This window comes from Chenopodium album, chromosome 6, assembly GCF_948465745.1.
Source record: "Chenopodium album chromosome 6, dcCheAlbu1.1, whole genome shotgun sequence".
NCBI lineage: Eukaryota > Viridiplantae > Streptophyta > Magnoliopsida > Caryophyllales > Amaranthaceae > Chenopodium > Chenopodium album.
In genome coordinates, this window is record NC_137839.1 from 7,234,120 (window position 1) to 7,258,519 (window position 24,400).

Consider the following 24,400-nt stretch of genomic DNA (forward strand, 5'->3'; position numbering starts at 1 on the left):
CACTCTAATTTAAAGCCATTTACTTTTCAGTATTAGTTTCCACTTCATTAGTTGGTTCTTTCATCACCTAATATCTCTCTCTTTCTTTTCTTTTCTTTTTTTATTTTTATTTATTTATTTATTTATTTATTTATTTATTTAATGCTCCATTTTTTTGAATAAAAAGTCAGCGACCTTTAGTGGAGTAAATTAATCCAAATATCCCAATGTATGCAAATCATCATATTTTCATAAGTACAAGTAATTCGGTTGACAAATCAAAACTAGTAAAAGACTATAAACTAACCTTCCCATTAAAATAAATAAATAAATAAATAAATAAATAAATAAATAAATAAATAAAAATAAAATGATCCAATCCAAATTAACATCATGAGTTATCTATGTTCGATTTGAACAACATGTTCGCCACGTCTAATAGTATCTCGACATTGCAATTGTTAACCATTACATACCCTAAGTAAATTTTTTCGATCATTAATGTTATATTTAGACTCATATGCCTCATCTATCTAAAGTATCATTTAAATAAACTACTTGTATATTATAATTGTCTAAATAGAGTTGGTATCTTTTCTATATAGTAATAATTACGATTTATATATAATGACTAGTTTACTCTTGAAAAATTACCCTTGAAAATTGATGGGAAAATGATAAAGTTGACACGGCTAGTCGGCTATTATATAGCATTGTACCTAGCTAAATATTTCGTACCAAAAAGTCGTGACTTTTGAGACTGTATAAAGTCTAAAATACCTTTTCAAAAATTCTAGGGTAAATTGTTTTAACTTGTATGGGAGCTGGTGTAGTGGTATGTACATAAAAATTTACAATATCAACCTTACTCCTCTATTATACCCCTCAATAAATGTTTGACATGATCATTAATTAATACGGAGTATGTAGATAGATTGTTTTTCAAATAAGTCAATTGTAAATTCAGTTTGAATATTTTGAAAAACAAGATTATCTTTAATTTTTGGGTGCAAGAAAGAATATAATAACTTTATAATTATATAAATTAACACATATATTGACAAAATAATAGTAAAAACTTAACATAGAGAACTTAGTGGTTTCAAATCACAAGGATCATGGCCAATAAAATCATAATTAGCAAAGTTAATAATCATGTAATTAGTATAGTATACCTACTTGTAGTTGACTTATTTTTGCATAGAATTATAAAACTATAAATCAAATTGTTTCAACAGAGCCAATAGATCAGAGTCCTACACTCATGGAGTAAAAGCATGATACATTGGTATTCATTGTTGTTGGTCCTACTATTTTATTTTTTTCTTGATACAGCATACAGGTTAGCCTAATGGTCACTTTGGGAATAACTAAGATCAAGCTTGTGCACACCCATGATTTTTGTTGCCTGACTAGAAACCCTACTTTTTAAAGTTTCAACTAGTTTTTAAGCACATGCGATGGGCTAAGACGATGGTTTTTTTCAGAATTACTATACTGACCCTAGAGAAAGTTAGGCCGTAAGGATGTTAATGTGATTCTAGAATAGTGATTTTAGGGATGAAAAACCTAATAGTGACTTGGGGAGGTTTAAACGTAATTTGTGATGTTGCACGGTGCTTTTTAAGCAACACTTCATCACATAAGCATCTCAATTACTTTTATGTGTGTAGTAGGGATGTCAGTGGGGCGGGTCAAGTAGGAGACCCGCCCCATCCCCGCCCCAGTGGGGCGGGGATGGGTCTCGGTTTGGCGGGTGGTGGGGCGGGGATGGGGATAAAAACCATACCCGCCATGGGTGATGGGGCGGGGGTGGATTTTAAGTTGTACCCGCCCCATCCCCGCCCCGCCCCACTTGCCCCACTTCATACCCACCCCATCCCCACCTCATACCCACATCTATATATCTTTTAAAGTAAAATTACATACTTTTATACTATTTATAAATAATTACGTGAAATACAATATTAATTATAATACTTTGTATGACACTAATATTATAACACAAAAATGTGTGTAGAATGTTTTATTTTATAATTCGTATTAATTATGTACGATTGTTTATTTGAGATACGGAGATTAGGTGGATCTTGGGTGGGGATTAGGCGGGTCTTTGGTGGGGATAAGGTGGGGATGGATATCCAAGTGGGGGGTAGGGCGGGGATGGTTTTGGAGTTGTACCCGGTGGGGCGGGGATGGGGATGAAAATTGGACCCGCCGCGGGGATGGGGATGGGGATGGGGATGAAAATATTAGGTGGGGATGGGGATGGGAAGGCCAACATCCGCCCCGCCCCGCCCCATTGACATCCCTAGTGTGTAGTGTGTACGGCATTATGACCCAACACATCTTATTAAAGATGTTTCTATCTAGTCATTTTCTAGCAGTGATATATACTAATTAAACTGACTGTTACAATTTTAAGAATACTCTGGTAGAAGCCAAGTAGAAACCCTTCATTTTAAAACTTCAACTAACTTCTTTTGGCATGTGTGATGCATGAGCTATTATAAGTAAAATCTAGAGAAGAATTTCCACACGAATTTCACACAAATAATACTTGTAATCATTGATTTATTCATCATCAATACTACATCATAGTGGTAGGGTGAGATTTTCTCTTGCTTCTCATATTTATTCACTGCACAACAATATTTTTCTCTGTCTAAACTTATGCAAACAACTACTTCGAAAACTTTTCTTTCCTTGAGTCAAATAAACAATAGATTTATTCACTGTACAACATTATTAATTTTAATTTTCCCAATCTGAACGTATACAATCTTTCTTATACACAATGATAGATTTGATACGAAGAAAACACTCGATAGTAATTGCACAATAAACCCTCAATCAGTTATAAAAATTAAACATTCAATTTTTAAAAACTTAAAAAATTGAAATTGACCCCACACATGACAACATTTGAAAAATTCAATTCAATTAAAAAAAAAAAAAACCCACAAAATAAAGTTTTTAATTAGGATTTAGCACCATTATTTGAAGGGTACCCAATACCATGCCTTGTGCTAGGAAACATAGCAAAAATACCACTACAAAGACCACCAACAACCGGAGGCAACACCATGAGCATAGTCTTCCGAGTAGTCTCCAACGCCGGCATGTAACAATCCACCGTGTTCTTGTCCAAACCCGCCACGACAACAAACACGAAAACCGACGTGACAGCATGTACAAAATCCCCTGCCCTTAGCTTATACTTGGACATATCAACGTTACTAGACCGACTAGTAGGCCAAAACCCCGTGCGTGTGGCTATCCCATAGTGTACGTTCCCCTCGTCGTCGACATAGCTATCGGTGAACGTTGAAAATGCACAATTAAACCCACAAATTACTAGAAAAACACCCATTATGTACTTGTTTATGGTGTGACATTCACCATTGTTGCTTAAAATTGGACTTAAAAATTGGAACATGAAAACTGTTCCAGTTGGTAGTAATTTTAGTAGGCTTCCTAACCCATTAAAAGCTTGATCTTTTAATGATTTTTTTGCCATTTTTATGAATTATAAATTTGCTGTTATTTTTTTTTGATGATTTTATTGAATGGAAAAAGTTGTTTATATAGATTAAGGTTTTTGTTTTGGTGGGAAAGAGTTGCTTCCAAGAAATTCATTTAGTTCAGTTAAAACTTTAAGTTTAAAAGTATAGTTTTGCGTGTAATTAACTTGAAAATAAAGTAAGCTGACAGTTTTAGCATAATTTTATAAATTCCAGCAAAGTATGTAATTAAAATTTCATTTATAGTTTGTGACATACATACAATACGTACATAATTTGTTTTATGAATGTGGATAGAGTTAGTTTGAATTTAATTTGCTTGTATTCTTTCGGTTATGTAATGTAATTCTAGGCCATACATATGGTTTTAAGTCATCACATAATAAAACAACATTTTATAGAATTAAGGGTGCGTTCTATTCACCTGATTTTGTTTTGAACGTATCAAAACTTAATTATTTAATCTTATTTGAAGTTATTAGATCTTATTTTAATTGTAAATTGTAGCTGAGTAACCTTTTATCAGAAAGATGGTTATAGAATGTTACAAGTAACTCGATTTCTTAAAAATAACGCATAATTAAATACCATAACTTGAATTTGTTTAGACATATGAAGATATAACCGAATTAATTTCGAAAGGATATGCATTAGTTGTTGAGCTTTATGATGATATCATGTCTAATTGTATGAGTGTATAAAGACAGTTAATCGTTACGTCTAGTTGTATAACCTAGAAAAAGGTTCTTTAAAGTTGGAAGTATGTTGCACGAAATGACATAAACAAGATTGTGATTGTTAGCGAAGATGTCTCAAAAATTAAAAGGCAACAGCAAACTGTTAGAGGATAACGCAACAAATACTAAAACCAAAGCTAATATTTAGCTTATGTATTTGTGTGTTGTTTATGATGAATTTATAGTCATTTATCAACTAAAACAAAAACTTAATTTGTACTCTATTATGGATTTATGGTTAATTGGTTATACACGGCCGAAAGCGGCCATAAACATAACGTGAGAAATTATTCAATTGTTGTACTCCATATAAAATACTTTCTCTGGTCTTTTTTACTTGATCTGTTTCTTTTATCATGTTGCCAATGCAAAACTTTAGCTATCAATAACTTTAATTCTTTAGCGATCAAAGGAGGAGCGATGAATAGTGTAAAAGTCAAAGCGAGTCTAGTAAAAAAGAACGAAGGTAGTAGGAGTTTACCACATTAGTGTGCAACATCTTGGTATGGGTTGTAAAATTTATGATGGCAAGTTGGCGATGAATAGACTAGCATGTTGATCATGACCGGCGTGCTTCCTAGAAGCATTTTCTTTGTCTTGAGTTTACAGATTGTTGTTGTCGACCTGGGGGAGCCGGGGAGGTTTCGGGGACGGCTGGCTTTGCATCGTAGCCCTATCATAACTCAAATAGTACCTACATGTCCGAAATTTCACATTCTGAATCATCGCAATAGATTGGCAATAAAACAGTGTAAGGGTGAAAAAAGGGATGATAGACTTGTGACTTGTCATTCATATTCTCATGGTATGTAAAAATCTTCATCAAAGATAAATTACATACACATTCATCTTTCTAATCTATCTAATTTTGTTTTTTTGGCACGAGAGCCGACATTCAAGCTGTAAGCTTACATATAGAGCTTCAAAATCCACACTTAACGATGGCAAACATGATGCATATGTTAGTTTTTTGAAGACCTCAAATCCAAAGGCTCCCAAAAGCTTCCTCAAGTGCCCTTTTCCGGCCAAGTTCCGGAGTCCAACCTCCTGCACGTCCACCCTTTTCAGCTCGCAGCTTCATCATTTCTTCATCATCAAGATCAGGGCCCCCAAGGGGTATTGGTTGTGGGGCCATTCCCATCGGTCTTGGTTGCATAAATGCCCCTCCTGCAACTGCAGGTGCATACCCTTGCGCTGCGGTAGATATCCCTGCTTGTGGGTTCTGTTCTGTGGCCTGCTTACACAAACAAAAGATTCAGCTTTGGAAAGATTCTATGGACGCCTCTTAATACCCATGCTAAAAGGGAAGAACTTTGCTTTGTGACAAAGATGACGGTGTAAAAATGCAATATGCACTGTTCAAAAAAAAACTTCAATAGCACAAGGCCCTCAAAGCAATATGGGATGTTCTAAAAAAATTCCCTATAGTTTAGAGCAATGACTTGAAGAGACCACAGTCCAGTCCAGTCTATTGGGCACAGTCCAAACCTTACAAACAGACGAGATCAGATCTCCTATTGCCTAAGCTAATTTCAATTTAAAAGATAATCTGACTAAATTTAGAGTGTGTTAATATTAATATTAACCTGCAGAGGAGCAGCCTGCCAAACCAAGCAGTGAAGTCGCTCCAATCCATTACAGGAAAAGGAGAAAAGGGAGAAAAAGAGCTCATCCATGAAAGGAAAAAATAAAAACAAATTTAACATGTACCCCAATTGCAGATAGTCAATGTACACAAGTATAAAGCCAAGAAATTTTTAATTTTTTTTAGAGAAAAAATTTAACACCCAAATGAATCAACCCTCTCAATATAACCATTCTACCATCTCTTGAAGTGAGCAAACACAAGGTAATATGTTCAGGACAAGAAATGAAATATATATTTGACAACAAAGGAATTGCTAATCAAGCATTGGCTTCATCATATCACTAGCAATTACCTACCATTGCAGAACCAAGGAAAAGGGGAAACACATATAGACATGGCTAGTTCTTCCTATATTTGAGCTTGTCAGATTGGCAAGCACCTCAGAGTAAAAACGACGCGCTCAGAGTAAAAACATGTAGTAACTTGAAAGCAGGACAGACATAATTCACATGCATATTGTTGAAGTTCCTAGAGCAATATTATTGTCCTCATAAGATGGTTCTTGAGAGTGGAGAGTGGAGAGTTGGGATTTGTGTTCCTTTGCTATGATAAGCTTAGGTGCTATTGAAGACCTTTCACTCGCAACTATGCATAACAGACTTTCTACAGCAACCTGATAAAAAGTGGGTTCCCAAAATTCCCTGAATGATAAGAGGCCTTCAATAGTTCAATTCTCCAATTCATTATCAATAAGTCTTGTAAGGTATATGATTATATCTACTACCAATGAATGTGTAGGGACCCATTAAAGCAATCTATCTAAATTGCTAAAGGTAAGACAGCAAACATATAGCAACACCCCCAGACCCTGCCCTCAACAGGATCTTCAATAGGTGGTGGTTATTTTTAAAGTTGCAGCCATCTGGCTGTGCACTAACAAACTGCAAGCAAATCTACATCTTCTTGACTTACCCATACAGGACTAGCAAAGGAAATGGAATAGAGAAAGTATACCATCAAAGGTAAAGTCTAGCCCGTAGTCTGTGGGTTGCAAAAATGAAAAGGATTTGAGAAAACATTACTGTCCAGAATGGCAATCGGTGGATCTAGGAAAAGGCAAGTGGACTGTTCCACTTTTCCTAATTAGACAACCCAACCTATGATGGCTCTTTCTAAAATATTAAAAAAGCCAATTGGAGAATCAAATACATCAACTATCAAGAACAGCTATGTTTTGAGCATGGCTTGCTGATGACTAAGATACTGGATCGGTGGCCAAAGCTATACTGGCAGTCAAAGTAACCTACTTTGATGTTTTCTATATGCAATATAGATGGACCAAACATATAAAAGGCCCCTCAATATATTGTGATTGTGTTAGAGAAGCATTGAAGCAAACAGCTTTCAAGTAAAATAAGAATTACTATATTAGATTGGAGATAAATAGCACTTTCGTATTAACAGTAAACAGCAAGTGGTATTCTTACTGCCCCAAAAAGAATAAAAAGGGAGTGCTTTTATTTTTTTAACTCCATATTGATGATAAGATGTTAAAGCTGCCAAGTCCACTTAACATGGCATCTCTTTGTTAAATCAACCGAGCCAACCATTTAGGAAATTCAAATACCTATATGCTTAAAGACATTTCTAACCCTTCTAGCTTGTTCTTTGCACAATGATACTAAACTCCAAGATCAACAGCGCTTTGCTATCTCTGGGTTCACTTTTTTCACACTAGCATCATTTTTGGCTCCCTCATAAAACTAAAGGTTCTTAAATATGATTAGACCACACCAACTAAGGGAGTAAGGGTTCAACTTATGTATCCAGCTTTGATTGTACCAAAATTGAAATGATAACCACCTTTGAATTTAATTCCAGCCAATAAAAGAAGTAGGTTCAAGCTTAATGCTTGCTACTGAGAATATAGGTTTCCTCTAATATGACACAATGAGGATGCTTTCTTTTATAGCAGACTAAGTAAACAAAAGGCTATGCTGCATCAACTCTGGTTCAGCTGCAGACTAAAGCCAACAGAGTACCTTTCTGGATGATGGCACTGGGCCGCAAGGAAATGGGAACATATTAAAGTGTAGACACTCTCCAAAAACTTAACAGAGGGAAATCTGTCAACAATCTCTCTCCAATAGCATTAATTTGTGTGCAAACAGTAAATTTTAAAATCTTTCATAAACGGAGGTAAATAATAATTAGTCACACAGCTCACACTTATACTGATCAATTTTGTTTAAATGAATGACAGTCACTTTCTCAAGTTTTCATATTCTTAATTTTAGTTTTCAAAGAAGAAAAAGAAAAAGATAGCAGACAAGCCCAGCAATTTCTTTCTAATTTTGTGCATCATTAGCCACCGCCAACTTTAACGATTAATTTCAAAATCTAATAAAGTAAAACCAAAAATATTTTTCATGACAGCACTTGTAACTAAAGTGCAACTGTTTAGCTTTATTATGGTCCCACAAAACTTGGATAGTTTGAAACCAAGAAAGATCAACCAATGATTAGACCTGCAAAATTAATCAACAATATCCAATTGAAGAAGAAAATAAGTAATTTACCATCTAGAAAAGTTCAATACACTTGAGAGCATCTTAGAAAATCGTATGAGATCTGACAAAAACCAAAATAGACCTAATAATCTAATATGTATAATTTGTTTACCACCCCTGCACTGTGCTAAGGGTTGCCTTTTTTCAATTTGATAGATATAGACCTACATATTCTTATAGATTCATACTCACATCTTGTATGACATATGACAGTGTGCAGTACTTCCTATATAAATCAGGCACAGGGCAGTTCCAATTAGATTTGTACAACAATAGATAATCTAATAATCCTTGGGAGTTTCGGTCATGGAAGAGCATTATGACACAATTTAGTCCAAGAAGAGAAAATGAATGGTTAAAACATACCACATCAGCATCAACTTGCGCAGGTCCCTTGCTGGCTGCCAGAGCTGCCGCTAGCTCCTCTGCCTGTGCAAACACAAATGTTCAAAAACGGTAATCCTCCTAAAAAAATAAATAAAAAAATAATTTTTTAAACAAAAAAAACACTAAAAAGTTTTATCCTATATATAGAGTAGAAATTTTTTGCAAAATGTAACTGATTAGTGATGAGAATATCTTCAAGTTTAGGACAAGTGAAAGCTGTAATACACAATATCTTACATGCCTTACGAGCTCGAGCATTCATTATCTGCTCGGAATTCTCTCGCTCATACTGGGCTATTTTAGCTTCAATGGCAGGAACATCTATTCCTTCAATTAAGTTGCATGCTGTAGCAAAGACATTCTTTAACTATTTGAACCTTGTAGACGAAAAGTCTAGATAGAAAAACCAAATCCTAACTGAGGTAATGAACTTACTCATATCCTCCACTTCCTCTAGATAATCATTGTACTCCTTCAAGGATGGAAAATCTTCTTCTCTCTTATTAAATCTACATTTCACAAGAAATTCAAAATAACACACCTTGTGTAGAAAACAACAATAGCTAAAAAAAAAAAAAAAAAGAATAATTAAATCATAAAATCAAGTTATAAGAATCAAAATTGTATAAGTTTGATATACGTTACTGCTGATAGCTACTCTTTGTCATCATCTACATGTTTTACAAACTATCATGCCCCAAGAATGCTACATTGTTTTCCCAATTCTCAAGAACAAAATTATTCCTTTCATCCCTATATATTGGCCACTTTTCAATATTGGAACATTCATGCACTTTCTAGATTCAATTAATTAAAATTCAAACTTTTAAAAAATATCCTTAATACCCGGAAAGAAATGCAAATTCCATGTAATAATGAACCTTGATTAAACCGGCTAGTGATTTAGGGTTGAATAGCTATAATGGTTTGCCTCTGGCAAGAACAAGAGAGCCCGAAGTAATCTAGGCATGCTTATATACCAAAGGTGCATAATTCCTATGTCATAGGTTCCATAAACCAAAGTCTCAAATGATTTGGAACGAAACTCATGCCCATCCCAAGCATTTAACAATTCTGAAAACATCTATTCAACCCATCATTCCAACATCAAATACATGCTACACTTATAACTAATCATAAGGTGCGCCAATTAGAGCCGAAATCAAATAGAATTTTCTGACATTATACCTTTTGCATGACAATTTTTGCAACTTCACCATAATAGTTGTTAATATCATCTAATTCCAGATTGAATTGCACAATAAATTGCAGTTAGGAAAGAATTTTAACTTGTGAAACAAATAAGCATTTCTAATCTACGCATCACATGAAAAATCCCACGAACCCCATTATAATTGACAGTCAGATACGGTGAAATTAAATAATGGGTAATGAAAAAAAATCAAAATTGAAAAATCCCAGAATATCAAATCAACAATAAATTAATTATAGAACAATGGGTAACCCAGGAAAATCAAAATTGCAGAAAACAAATTAACGAATGAAATTAAAGAAAAAAGAGTAAGATAGAAAAGAATGAAAGAGAGAGAAATTACATGCTAATGATTCTCCTGCGAATAGAAACCTCTTTAGCGAAAGCGTTTCCACTTGAGGCAACCACCATTGTTATTGCCTCTTTCCCCCTTTTGCTTCCCCTAAAACCTCTTTGTCTTTAAACAAAACTGAATTTTAGTTAATCTAAGACGATTAGAAATTAATAAAGGGAGTTAATTTGATGAATGGTAGGAGAAGGGAGAGATAAAGGTAGAGTTTTGCCACAAGAGTTAGAGGAGAAGATGAACCTATTTTCTGTTCACCAAGGGTAGGAAGAGGGGAATGGGAATATGGGATACATGGGAAAGGCTATATACTCATTAATAAAGGCTTTCACGGTACTAAGTCGGGATGACAAGTGGGTATAATTTTCAAGATTTACATCATACATTCATACGTGCTCTAATTGCAGCAAGTATGATTATGACTTTGGCTGATAGCCGGGCGGATATGGATATTAAAAGTTATACTCGTTATGGGTAGTGGATTTGAAATATTAAAATAAATAGTTTTAAGTTTGTATAAGTAAATAGTTGTGTTAAAATGGATGCAATGGCGGATCTAGAAATTTTTTATAGGCCTGGTTGAAGTTATAAAGAGGAATATGAGTATAAGAAGCCCATACGAAAATAAACAAGGGGAATTGATCCCTTGGGCCTTGACCTTTCAAATCTATGCAACAAGTAAATAACCAACTGATGCATTAGGAATTCCCCTCGTGAGGAGGGTTTCCTAATATATATATATTTTTTTTTACCTTTAAAATACATATATATGTATATATATATATATATATATATATATATATATATATATATATATATATATATATATATATATATATATATATATATATATATATATATATATATATATATATATATATATATATATATATAATTGATTTTGCTAACGAGCGCCTCGGGGCGTTAGATAAGGAGTAATTATATTGGTTGAAATGGTATTAAGTTAGGAATACATGATAAAATCACGCGTCGTTCGGTGTAATTAATGTTCATTTTACTCTAATATTTCCACTTTCATTCTCTTATCTAACGCCCCGGGGGCGCTCATTAGCTTATATATATATATATATATATATATATATATATATATATATATATATATATATAACTTGAATATTTGTACAAGATTTCTTATTTATATAATATAAAAAATCTAGGTCCCTTGGATCCGCCTATGAATAGATGGATAGTGGATATTCACTTAGGTGGTAGATCAGACGTGAATTTAGATTTATACACACTTAGACAAGTGTGGATGTTGAATACATATTCGCCATGTGTAGTGGCATAAGGTAAAGGGTATTTGCACTTGTAAGCTGCAGCTTATATTTGTTATCTAGGATAAATATACTTATGTTATATACATAATTCATTTTTTATATGGAAGAGACTAATCGAGCTTATTCACAAACTTTTTCAAGCCGAGCTTGGCATAAGTCGGCTCGATTTGTGAAGAGGTCTTGAACCAAACTTAAACCCGAGCCGAACCATCACGAATCAAGTTTTGACCAAGTCGAGCTCAAATTGTTCACAAACAAGCCAGACTTGCGCTAAACTCACTCGCGAGTGCTCAAAGCTAAAACCCTGACATAAACCTTACTAATTAAATTACCATCAATCATAAAATTGCCAGTAAAATCTTGCTTTTCTTATCACTTTTTTTTGCTTTGTTTCCAACATCCGTATTCTCTCTCCATAATTGCTCTTGCTCCAGTTTAATGCCATAAAAATGGCTAATTTATCAACTAACTGGGTTTTTCAAGGTTAGTTCCAACAATCCTTAAATTTATAAATTTATCTATATTCTGTCTCATACATTATTTTTTGTAATTTCTGGAATTGGGTTTTTTTTGGGTGGCAGATAGAGGATTGAGGTGTTTGATTCCATGTGATGGATCATTTCTCAAGGTAATGTCTCAATTTACTTGATTATTGGGTTTGTAAATTATCCTCAATTTCCATTTCAATGAGTTATCTATGAATTTTTATCAATTCTATGGGTTTTTCTTTTTATGTATTGTACCAGTTTAAAGGGAAATTCTTTGATACTATTGTAGAGCGGAAAAATTTAATGCTACTTTGTATTTAGTCTGTTATATGATTGAAAAACATGAATGCTGATGTTGGAAAATTTATCATATAGCAATAAGCATACTGGTTAATTTTTTTTAGGAAAGTATACTGATTAATTTTGTGTACTGATAAATTAAGTGAATTTCGGCTTTGTGTCTTTGAAACACACCCGGTAACCCGGCAGGCCGGAGGTGTTGTGTATAAGTCCTTGATTGAGATAATAATGCTATTTAGTGAAGATGGGCTGACATTGGCACATTTGCTTATCTTAGCTATTGACTTTAGCTGTTTGGCATGGAGCTTTAGAGGTAAAATCAGGCATGTTTTTTGTCATTTGTCTGCTCGAGCTGTGTCATAAACTCTTTGTCATGGTTTGTTTATTGAATCTTTAAATTCTTGTAGATAAAAATGAAAATGTACCCTTAGTAGAGATATAGCGTAACAGGTAGAGTTTATACATCACATCTATGTTATTTGTACCATTAAGCCTTGTAGAAAGGTGGCTTGGAATAGTGGAATTACTGTAAATGTAAGTAATTATTAAGGAAGGTGTGGGACTGGTCATGGGAGGAGATCTGTTATAATCATTGCTTTATTTTAACCCTAAAAAATAAAAAGTAAAATAACACTTGTTTAGGCTCTTGTTTGATTTTGTCATCGAAGTGTTCTTGAAATCGCATATTGTGTGGTTGACTTTTGTATCCATCTTGCAAGATGATAGGACTTTCTTTGCCATCTAATCGTATCAGTTAGCAATAGAAAGTGAAGTGTACATCAATTAGTTCCCTTATCTTGGATTGTTGATATGTACCAAATTTCTTATGCATGTAGGCCTCATTTGTTGCTTCATCTTCCAATACAATGTTACCTAATAGAGGGAAGCTCCATCTTCCATCAGTTAGGTCTCGGTCACACATTATAAAAAGTAAAAAGGAGGACGAATCCTTTGAGGAAGTATCTGTTGAACGTGCCCCATATCACAGTTATTTAGACTCAACGTCGGGGAGGATTGAACCTGCCTCTGGTGCACGTGCAAGTATTCCAGGACAGGATTACTGGCCTGAAGGCACTGTTGATCGAGTCAGGGCTGCCAGAGCTCCAGAACCAAAAGGAGAATCAACAAGTGCTTCATCCTTTGGGAAGAGGCCTGGAAGCAGACGTAAAAACTACAAAGGATCTGTTTCTTTTGCTGGCTCTCAGGAAACAAGTCCAGTCACTTCTGACCTTGCCATAACAGAGGTTTCAGATGATGATTCTAAAGATGATTCTTCAGAATATGTTATCTACCAATCAGATCTTGAAAGTGAGGAGCTAAGTGAATATGAGCTGGACAAAAAATTTGGACGACCTCATCCCTTTGTTGATCCAAAAGTGAAAAAGCCAATAGAAAAGCCACTTACAAGTGATGAACTTTGGTGGAATTGGAGAAAGCCTGACAAGGAGCAATGGTCTAGATGGCAAAGGAGGAAACCAGATGTTGAAACGGTTAGTGGAAAATAATAGGCTAGCTTGTATATATTACTCTCCCTTCCAAAATTGGAGGTCAAATTCTTGATTTTTTTTGTTAAACTGCCTTAGATTTGACTTCTTTTTCTGACTAAAAAATTATGAATTTTGAATTATAAATAGAATATTTAGTACCTTCAGGATGAATATTTCCAAACCATGGTTACAATGCTTGTACTATCGAACTTAGTTGATAAATTATGGTCAAATTTCCCTTTGACTTTGTCTTTTTTTACTAAGACCCGTACTTTGGAGGAGGAAGTAGATTTTAAGTTGATTGCCTTTCTTCTTTTGGTGACAAGTCCTATCAGTCTGTCACTCCTATGTTTGATCTGTGCTTGGTCCCCAAGAGTGTAACATCAGCGGTTTTAATTCCAATTGATGAACAGCTGAATTTACACTTGTTAGTGCCCTAGTATACCTAATGTGCTCTTGGTGCTTGTTAGGTTTTCCTCAAAGCTATGGCTGAGACTGGACAGGTGAAGCTTTATGGTGAAGAACCAACACTAACAGAGACATCACTCTACAGAGCAAGACGCCATCTTTTTAAAGAGGAAAGGTACCATGGTAGCATATATATAGATTCTTGATTCCTTGATATTTTTTTCCAATGTCGGGGGTATATAATGATAATAGTTCCATTCATTTAATTCTTCATGCATTATAGTGTTGTATCTTTGTGTGTAGATCACAATGGTGGAGGGACATTGGATACTTTTTATATTTATTAAATCATCCTAAATATATTTTACAGCTTCATGGAAGATGTGATACATATAATTCTATATGTGCATTAATTGAACCCCATGTTCAACTTGTATTAGGTCATTCTTATTTTGCTGCTTAAGATTCTACAGACATGCAATGTGTCATTAATGGCTTTTGTGATCTTATAACATTTAAGACATTGAGTTTCCTTATAAGGGCGGGCATTAATGCATTTTTGAAGGCTAAGAAGAGTATTGTGCCAAAATCTTGTTTTGCTTTGCTGCATGGGTCTAGCTAGAATCAGTATATTTGTTTTTGTCTGTCAATGTTTATATATGAGAAGTTGCATGCCTTTTTTTTTGGTTTTCGCTGCTCTCTGAGTCTCTTCGCTTACTTGAAGCAAGAAATTTGACACAAATTAGTGTTTTGTATTTGTAATCTGACATGCTTTGAGACGATTTTTATTTTTATTATATTTCAAATGGTTTTAATTAATGTTTGGGACAGGCTAAATGCTGAACAAGAGAGATTGCAGAGGATAGGCCCCATGGCATATTACTCTGAATGGGTTAAAGCGTGGAAGAGAGATACTTCACGTGAAGCTATTCAGAAACATTTTGATGAGACCGGTGAAGATGAGAATACACAACTTATTGAAATGTTCTGTCATCAGACAGATAGAGAATATCGCATAATGATGGGGACTGATGTCCGAATACGCAGGGATCCTTTGGCTATGCGCATGCGCGAGGATCAAATAAAGCAAAGTATGTCTTCAAAGACTAATCTTCTAGTTCTGAAGAAATTCAATCTCTTCATGATTGCTTGTTGTTTCAATTTGAGGGTTTTTATAGAGTTGCTTTATATAGTTTGATATGTTGCTAGCCTGGTGAAGCATAGAGCTGATGCAAAGTTGTCCTGTAGTCAGTAATGTTACAAACTAGAGGCTTTGTGTTTTTCTTATCGTCATTACTTGGATGCCAATCACTATACTTTTAATAAAATATGACTGTAGTCCTGAGATATTGTGTCATTCATTGGATATTAAATGATATGGTTTCCAACTATGGATATTTCTTAATATAAGACATAGTGTAAAAGGACAAACTGTTACTGTATGGATTTTCATCATTTCCCTTTTAGGAACGTGTTATTCTAGGAATGGCTGAAGAGCCTTTTGGAAGGCAAATTTTTTTGTAGAAAGAAGTATGAGATACTACCTCCGTTTCTTTTTGGTGACACGTTTTGACTTTAGTTAGCACTATTCACAATTTCACACACTTCCTTTTGACCATATTTTGTGATTTGTATGTAATAAAAATATAGTCATGTGGGATCTTGTTAGATTCTTCACAATATATATGTTCAAAATATCAACTTTTTATAATTTTTGCTGATCAATAATTAAAGATATTAATAGTTGAATTTGTACATTGGCAAACGTGACTGAAGAAATGTGTCAACTAAAAAGAAATGGAGGAAGTATTTGTAGAACAAGTGAGATAACTATGAAAAGTATGAATCATGTATTCAATCTTGCTGGTATGATGCCACATAGTTCAATTTTTTGTCGTTTTTCCATCTTTGGTGGTTCCTCTTAGCAATAATGCAAAAATAGCAAGCTTTCAGCAATGTACTAGCTTCATGTTGTAAGTAGAAAGCTTTGATGCTAATCCAAGGAATTCTAGTAGGTGCTCTCAATGCATGGTCTTGGGTCTTTTTTTTTTTGCCCCTAGCTCCCCTGAATGGCAGCTTATGATCAGGTACTTAATTCATGATATACCTGATCTTCTATAATTCAGGAGACAGCCTAACCGAGATTGATTTATACATCCAGCTGTTATATTTTGTTCCTTCCCATTTTTTCTTTGATGTTATTAGAAATATTATGCTGTTGGAAGGCTTATAATCCAAAAGCTTTTATGCTCACCCAGTACAATAAATATTAGTGTACATTGAATAGTTTTAGGGGCCGTTTGGTTTGCACGGTGGAATCGGAATGGAATGGAGAAAGGGTATCAAAGAGAATGGAATAATTCCCTTTCAATTTAGCATGTTGTTTGGTTTACAAAAAACACAAGGGAAACACCTCCACCACAGCACCACCACATCCACCATAGCAACACTCTATTTCTTCATTTCCCGGCCACCCTACAACCCAACCACCACCTCGCCGCCCTTCACCCTCCATCTTCCGACCCTCGCCGCCCCTCACCCTCCCTCCTCCGACCCTCGCCGTCATTGATTTACCCGGAAAACTTTCCCCCCACCCACGAAAAACCCTAAAAAACCCTCCCCCTCCCCTTAAAACCGTAGTCGCTAGGGTTTCAAGGGTGGGGGGAGGGGCGGCCGACGATTTTAAGGGGAGGGGAGGGGAGGGTTTTTTTAGGGTTTTTCGTGGGTGGGGGGAAGTGTTTTCAGGGAGGGGAAGTGTTTTCGGGGGGAAGGGCGACGCGGTGGTTGGGGGAAGGGCGGCGGTGGCTGGGGGAAGGGTGGCGAGGTGGCTGGGTGGTGGTTGTGCTGTAGAAGGTTGCTAGGTGGGTGGGTTTGGTGGCTAGGGAAAGGGAATGGAAAAGTCTAGGGGGGGTGGGGAATCATGTTAGAGCAAAAATGGGTAAAGTCAATAATGAAAGAGGGTAAAGGGTATGATTGATAGTGGCAAACAAACAACAACTAAGGGAATGGGGCATGTTCATTCCCTTTCCCTTTGATTATTACCCCCAACCAAACGGCCCCTTAGGGTAACTTTTAACCTTCTTTGAGGTAACTTTAATCCTGTTATAATTTGAACGTAAATAGGCAATGAAATAAGTTTTATAAGGGTAATATTGTTACTTTCCCTCACTGAGATTGATTTGTATTCATTTAAAACGAGCAACTTAACTTTTATCTATACTAGGGTAACATTTATTTATTGAGGTAATTTTTATTTATATTTAGGTAATTTTTATTTATTTTGGGATAAATTTTGAACATGTTAGGGCAACTTTACAATGAATGTACAATATTTAATGTATACCCGAAAGTCTTAGAAGTTCTGTTTAAAGTTTATTTGTATCTTCTTCACCTTGCATGTTTCACTTCATTCTTATCAATGCACTGAAGAAATTTGTTGTTTGTTATAGATTTTTGGCTCAACTTTCTTCCTTGCTTATGCTGTCACATTTCTGAAATCACTCTCCTTTGCAGTATGGGGTGGGGATCCTGTTTATCCAACTATCAACTACATTCAAGACCCAGATGTTGTGATTGATTATAGAGGTCCAGATTTTCATGAACCTACACCTGACATGCTAGCTCTTCTAAAGGAGGTCAGTTGTGTCATGTTACTGCTTCTTGTAGTGGGATATATGCTTTCATCTATGAAACATGACTTGAAAATGGAACACAATAGAAGCCTTCATTATAATTTGTATATTGCTACCTGACAAGTTTATTTACGAGGAACATGATATGTGTTGTGGATCTTTATTGTGCTCTTGTATGTTGTAAATGTTATAAGTTGCAATTTTTTGTTTTCTTTAAAGGTAAGGAGAAAGACTCTAATCGTACCTCAACTTTCACAATTTTTTTGGTCCGGTATCTGCGGGTCACACACTTTGAGAGTGAGGGGGAAGGGTAAGGGATCCACACCCTCAAATTGTCTCTAGTGGGGATTGAACCCCCAACCTCAAGGTTGGAAGGTGACAATCCTTACCACTAGACCAAGCTTAGCTTGGTATGTTATAAGTTGCAATTAGATTGTTGATATTCATCAATGTGTAGAATTTTTCCCTTCCCTATTTTGTGTCGTAATGACTGGTTTATTCATTTCCAATGAAGCCAGTTGATTCACAATTCTTTGACTTTGGCTTATAATGGACTAAGTAAAAATAAATAAATCAATGAATATATAAATAATAAAAAAAAGCTCATGTATGAGTGTGTGACCTCCTATTTTGTCTATAACTATTTAATGCTTGTGAAGTATGGATTTTTGTTGCATTTTGGAATTTGGATCTAAGGGTAACTTGGAATATTGGCTTATTTGTTATTTTAAGGGCCAAAAGGAAGGTTGTGTACAACTGATTGATCTGATCCCTTACCCGTTCAGAACAGAAGCCCCTCTAAACGCATTAGTGCAATGTTGTCATTTTGTGGTCGTCCATTTTAATGTGAGAAAATTGAATAAAGATTAACCACCTAATTTGGGCTAAATGCCCAATATTAGCCCTTCAATCTCCGTAAAGCGAAAGTTGAGTTCCTGATAATTTACTTAGGTTGTTTGCTTCTGTGCAAAAGTAGATTCTTGATAGGGCAATCTTTATTTGATTTTGTGTCATCACATGTTGTCTCCTTTTCATACGAAAACTGTTAGATGATAAGAGGGCTTTTTAATTTGTCAGCTAATGTCCTTGTTTCTTTAATTGTCTGTGGTTTGAGTGGAATACCTATGACACTGTACTTTAATGTTAACTAGGTTAGAGAGATGTATAGGAAGTTGAAGTTATGTAGGAAATTGATTTTTGTGGCATGTTTGTTTCTCACTTTTATCATAACACTCTACATATTCTGTGGTTTGTACTTAAATAAAGCATTTATATAATTTTCTTCATTGTAAACTTGTTTGATCAGCATGGAAAAATCATTTCAAGGGAGGACCTAGAAAAGCTTTTGGCCAAAGAGAAGACTGAAGAGCATGAGGTAGTTATTTTTTACCTTATCTATCAATTTCTTCCTCGTTCTATTCTCCTCCATTCAAGATCGCTTGTCATTTTGCATGCTGGTCAATTTCATCATCAATATGTTTGATACTCCATCCAACCCAATTTTCTTGCAGTATTTGACCATAAAGCTCTCCCATTTTTTTATCAACCGGGGTAAGTAAAATGGGATGAAGCTTGAAATAAATCCATTGTTTAGGCTCATTTATTGATTTATTCTGTACTGCGTACTTAATTATATTATAATCTGATATGTATTCTCTAAATTACTACGAAGGACTTCACCTCATTGGTATTTATTGTTGTCCTTTTGCCAGAATTTTTTTTCTTACAGTATGCCACATTTAACATGGTGTCCTGGTAATAATTATCTCTAAAATTAGTACGAAATATAATTTTGCTAGTGATATTACCTATTAAAAATCATGTTATAGTTTGGCTCATAGAAATTTTCACCACCTAACTCATTCAGCCCATGTAATGTGGGCCTTGCCACTAACTATCTCAATCTCACTCTCACTCTCACTCTTTCATCATATTTCATGTGATGTGTGACCCTCCGCTAACTCTTTCTAACTCAATCAAAATTTTTTATTCTTATTTTTCCACTATCTACCAAAAAAAACCTACACTATCCTACTATTTACTCTTAGTATGCGTGCCCAAGCCTAAAAGAGCAATAATTTAAGGTTGGAGGAGTACAATACTCCGTACTGTAATAAAAAGCGTATTATGAAGTGACTTCTTAGTATTAGCTTTGTTATTCATTTAAAATTTTGTCCCATAATATTTGCTATGATACTAATGGGATTAGTATTATGTTTTTTTTTTTTTTTTTTTTTTTTTTTTTTTTTTTTTTTTTTGAAAAAGGATTAGTATTATGGTTTTTATTTGGACATCTAATGATTGCTTGACGAGTTGCTATAGAAAATTAGGGTGAACTTGATACATTAATACAAATATATTGATAATTGAAATAATTTAAGACTATTACATATATCTAGGCATTTGCTTTATCTTGATGATTTCCAAATCTGTGCATTTAATTTGGGATGGAGGAATCTTTACTAATATGTTAAAAGACTTTCCTAAGAATGCTTATTGTCACATAAACCTCTTCACTGCGCTACATCATACACTCAACTTCTTATTACACCACGTCACCCACTCAACGCCACTTGGCTCTCCCTTCCATATGTTTCTCATTGCATGTCATGCACTTAAATTTTTTTTTTTAAAAAGAAAAAAAGAGTACTCCACACACAAGATTTGAACACGCAACCTCTGAGCTCAGTGTCTTACCACCAAGCTATATGATGTTTTATGTTACCTTTTGATATAAAATATTAATATGTATAACAAATTTAATTACAAGAAAAAATAATAATGAGAATGGTAGTTGATAATTTTTTTACGTATACTCACAAGTAATTTTTCTTGCTATTTTGACTTTTTGAGGAGTGTAACATCTGAAATGTTGGCTTATAGCTATATACTGTTAGCAATTTCATTCTTTATTATTTTAATAAAGTATTCATGTGTGACTTTGTAAATATCCGGAATTCCAAACCAATATTATGAAAAGTTTTTTTTTCTTGAAGATAGACTATAGAGTCTATTGTTCCCAAGTGATTGGGTAAAGATGGATTATAAATCTTGACCTTATTGCATCCCAAGAATGGAAGGATGAATTCAATCCAAGGTGGTTATTATTTATTATAATAATTGGTGATGTTTTTTTTTTTACATTACAATCCTTCATATTCTATACCTGTGGTTCCTGATTTTGCTCTACAATGAGTAGATGGCAGATATGGATGACGCTATGGCACGTGCTGTGGATATTGGTGAGAATGAGGTAAGTAACATCTTTCATAATATCTCTGCCTCAAACTCAAGCCTCGCTTGATTTTCAAGGTCAATAATTCAAAAACCTTTGCGCTATTTACGAATGGAGAAAAATCCCGAGTATGGAACAAAAGGTGTAACCCATTTCAAGTTGTCTTTGTCTAATACTGCCCCTTATAGCACAGAATTTTGACTTGCAATTATACAATATATGCTTTTCTCTTCTATGTTTTTGTGTAGGATGAGGACGAGGATAGTGACTTGGAGGGCAATGATGAGAAAGAAGAGAAGATTGATAGAAACTGGAGTGTCCAAAAAAGCAATTCTCAACTTCGCAAGTCAAAGGTTATTCTCCTTCATGGTTGATTCCTTTCATTTAATGCTTATCTAATTTTATCTATTAGTTATTGAGTGGAAATTATCAGCAGCACAATGTTCGACCATGTATAGACTTAGTGTGAGAAATTCCAAGTATTGCTTGGTATATTGGTGGGGAATGAATGAATGAGGACACGTGACTTTGAGGTCTCAAGTTTGTATACCCAGTGTGGGACTGTGGGGGTACATATCACCCTTTACCCCTCCTCGCATGCAAGGGGCCTCAACCTGGTGTAGGAAGGCCTGGCCCAGTGCCACTTACACTGCCCCACCCCCCCCCCCCCTCCGATCAAGGAAGAAGAAGAAGAAATAGCTTGGCGTGAGAAAACACTAGAAGTAGCAGATCTTTCAGAAAAAAGCTCTTCCCTGAATTTGGGGATTGAATTTTCTCTAGGAATGCAATTGTCACTATTCTTGCAATGCACTTTAAGAGCCTTACAACTCTCCTGATCTTTAAAGTCCTTTCTTGTTAGTAATGAAGGAAAGTACACACTGATGCACAATACATCATGATGCAAGTTTAGTTTGGTTAACCTATATTTTGAACCTCTCTATTGCCTGACAGCTTCGGAATATCCTGTTTATTAAAAATGATGTGTAAATGTTGGCAATTTGGCATGACAAAAGCTTTGGTTGAGTAACTTGAGTTATATATTCACATTTGTTTCTTTATCTTTTGTGATTTTTTCAGGACAAACCTAAGAAGAAAAATTCCTTGTCTTTGGATGAGGCTGTAGATGATTCAGAGAACTTAACTGATTTTCTTCTGGACTTCGATGAAGAAGAGTAACACCTGCAATGACTGAAATACTGAATGGCTTCAGCATTAAGGTAGGAATGATTAATGAGGCAAGTGCATTTTTTAACATGTTTTTCGTATATAAGATACAAGATTCAAATTATTTCCAATTACTTCAGTGGAGTTGCTTTAATTGTATGTATTATTTATCTGTCATAGTGGTGGATCCATGGTACTGCTGTTTACAGATCAGTTTCTGTCAACATTTTTGGCGTATTACCTGGGCGAGTTGGTACTTTGCGATCAGAAGTGAGGATCACTTTAGCACCCAATGAACAAATGCAACAATAGGCAGCAGTTGTGTGTGGTGGTGATTTATCATATGGAGACACGGAGAACCCCTTTGCTGTAAAATACGTCATTACTGTGGAAGTATCAATAATTTAGATATGTGGAAATCGTAGATGTTCATGTTACATCTGTTGTACGTTGTAAGACTTGTAACTCTTGTAAGTCATGTAACCATGTTAGTGTATAAAATGACTAATGTTTATAGTTGACATCGGTTACACACGGCGTTGATTTCCTTTTATTTGTATGGTATTATTGTAAGGGCCTGTTCATATTTACTTATTTTCAGTTCAGTTCAGTTCAGCTCCAATCAGTTCAGTTCAGTTCAGTTCAGCTCCAATCAGTTCAGTTCAGCTCCAATCAGTTTAGTTCAGTTCAGCTCCAATCAGTTCAGTTCAGTTCAGTTCAGCTCCAATCAGTTCAGTTCAGCTCCAATCAGTTCAGTTCAGTTCAGTTCAGTTCAGCTCCAATCAGTTCAGTTCAGCTCCAATCAGTTCAGTTCAGTTCAGCTCTTAATTTCCTTCTCTCATAAAATATTCATTTCAGCTTAGTTTAGTTTAGTTCAGTTCAGTTCCAATCAGTTCAGTTCTGTTCAGTTCAGTTCGGCTCAGTTCAATAAATATGAACAGGCCCTAAGTAATATATTTCTACTTTAACCTCTAATTAAAAAAAAAAAATACTCGTAAAAAATTAAATGACAATTTGAACAAGAATTAATGTTCAGAATTGATAGGATGCTAGTTCACAAGATAAAATATTTGATACTGATGTACCATTGTGTTGTTTTTGTTTGGAACAATTTTGAGAATTAATTTCTTTTGCTGGCTGCCATTGTGTTGTTTTCGTTTGGAACAATTGTGGGAATTAATTTCCTTTGTTGGTTGTCCCAAAAAAAAAAATTGTTCATAATTTAATTTTATATGACTTATTGTCTTTGAATCTGTTTAATCATAACAAATTGTCCCATAATTTGACTAGTATGAATCTATTAACTTGTATCAGTTTATTAAGTTCAGTAGGTTAAAATCCCTTTGTTAAATATTTTTGACAATAATATAACAATATATATATATATATATATATATTTATTTTTATTTTTTTTGAAAGAAAGTATATACAATTAAAAGATATATAGAAATATTTCATATGGATATATATCGGTTGGACCCAGATCCGTTTTTCTCAGCAGGACCCGGATTCGACGGGTCCAAAATTTGAAGACCCAGATCCGTACTATAGGCATGTAATGACTAATAATAACGTAGGTGAAAATGTTCGTTTTAATAAATTAAAAAAATATAAATAAATTAAATGTTCAAAACACGTTGGATTGACCCAAACTCAAAAGTTTGGGTAAGGGTTGAAGGGACCCAATTCGAGATGACTCATGACCCAATCCTAATTCACATGTCTCCATTCTATTAGATTGTGAAGTATATAATTTTAACCGATTAGTATATATATTAGAAATGGATGTTTTACGCTTTGAAGTACTTTCTTTGCTCCAAAAAAATAAATTTATATGATAATTTTTTAGAATTATAATCTAATAATTTTTTGAATAAAATTATAATTCAATTTGTACATTTTGGTATTTTATCGATGATAAAACTTTAAACTAACAATTTTATCCTATAATATTAACTTTTTATGTTATGAAGTCTATTTAAATCTATCCAACGTAGCGCGACACGCAACACTTGGGGAAAAGTTGAAACGCCTCGTGTCA

At 34.6% G+C, this 24,400-nt stretch overlaps 2 protein-coding genes and 1 pseudogene across 5 annotated transcripts; 1 reads left to right on the forward strand and 2 right to left on the reverse strand.

Annotated features, from left to right (window-relative positions):
• Window positions 1-2,685: 2,685 nt before the first annotated feature.
• Window positions 2,686-3,551, reverse strand: LOC145634454 (protein DMP2 pseudogene; annotated as a pseudogene).
• A 1,447-nt stretch (window positions 3,552-4,998) lies between these two features.
• LOC145634455 (uncharacterized) lies at window positions 4,999-10,616 on the reverse strand. The gene is made up of 5 exons (XM_081685880.1): window positions 10,342-10,616; window positions 9,221-9,294; window positions 9,023-9,130; window positions 8,765-8,827; window positions 4,999-5,474 (listed from the first exon to the last, which is right to left on the reverse strand). Exons 3-5 carry the CDS (start codon window positions 9,041-9,043, stop codon window positions 5,220-5,222), a joined length of 339 nt encoding a protein of 112 aa, XP_081542006.1. The 5' UTR covers window positions 9,044-9,130; window positions 9,221-9,294; window positions 10,342-10,616; the 3' UTR covers window positions 4,999-5,219.
• Window positions 10,617-11,967: 1,351 nt separating this feature from the next.
• Window positions 11,968-22,889, forward strand: LOC145634456 (protein PLASTID TRANSCRIPTIONALLY ACTIVE 12, chloroplastic-like). Of its 4 annotated transcripts, none has more exons than XR_014113414.1 (11): window positions 11,968-12,128; window positions 12,227-12,273; window positions 13,270-13,923; window positions 14,391-14,503; window positions 15,160-15,419; window positions 17,842-17,963; window positions 19,267-19,335; window positions 21,160-21,213; window positions 21,444-21,548; window positions 22,273-22,430; window positions 22,540-22,889. XR_014113414.1 is itself a non-coding variant. In XM_081685882.1 (11 exons), exons 1-10 carry the CDS (start codon window positions 12,095-12,097, stop codon window positions 22,369-22,371), a joined length of 1,557 nt encoding a protein of 518 aa, XP_081542008.1. In that variant the 5' UTR covers window positions 11,968-12,094; the 3' UTR covers window positions 22,372-22,412; window positions 22,540-22,889. The 4 variants fall into 4 exon arrangements, 2 of the variants coding, with proteins under 2 accessions (XP_081542008.1, XP_081542007.1); XR_014113413.1 differs by having other exon boundaries at window positions 22,569-22,889; XM_081685882.1 differs by having other exon boundaries at window positions 22,273-22,412.
• Window positions 22,890-24,400: the final 1,511 nt, after the last annotated feature.

Coding starts and splice junctions, on each gene's coding strand:
- LOC145634456 (XM_081685882.1), top strand. CDS start 12,095: ATGGCTAATTTATCAACTAACTGGGTTTTTCAAG. Junction 12,129..12,226: donor AACTAACTGGGTTTTTCAAG/GTTAGTTCCAAC, acceptor TTTGGGTGGCAG/ATAGAGGATTGAGGTGTTTG. Junction 13,924..14,390: donor GGAAACCAGATGTTGAAACG/GTTAGTGGAAAA, acceptor GGTGCTTGTTAG/GTTTTCCTCAAAGCTATGGC.
- LOC145634455 (XM_081685880.1), bottom strand. CDS start 9,043: ATGCTCGAGCTCGTAAGGCAT. Junction 8,828..9,022: donor TGCTCGAGCTCGTAAGGCAT/GTAAGATATTGT, acceptor GTGTTTGCACAG/GCAGAGGAGCTAGCGGCAGC. Junction 5,475..8,764: donor CGCAAGTTGATGCTGATGTG/GTATGTTTTAAC, acceptor TTGTGTAAGCAG/GCCACAGAACAGAACCCACA.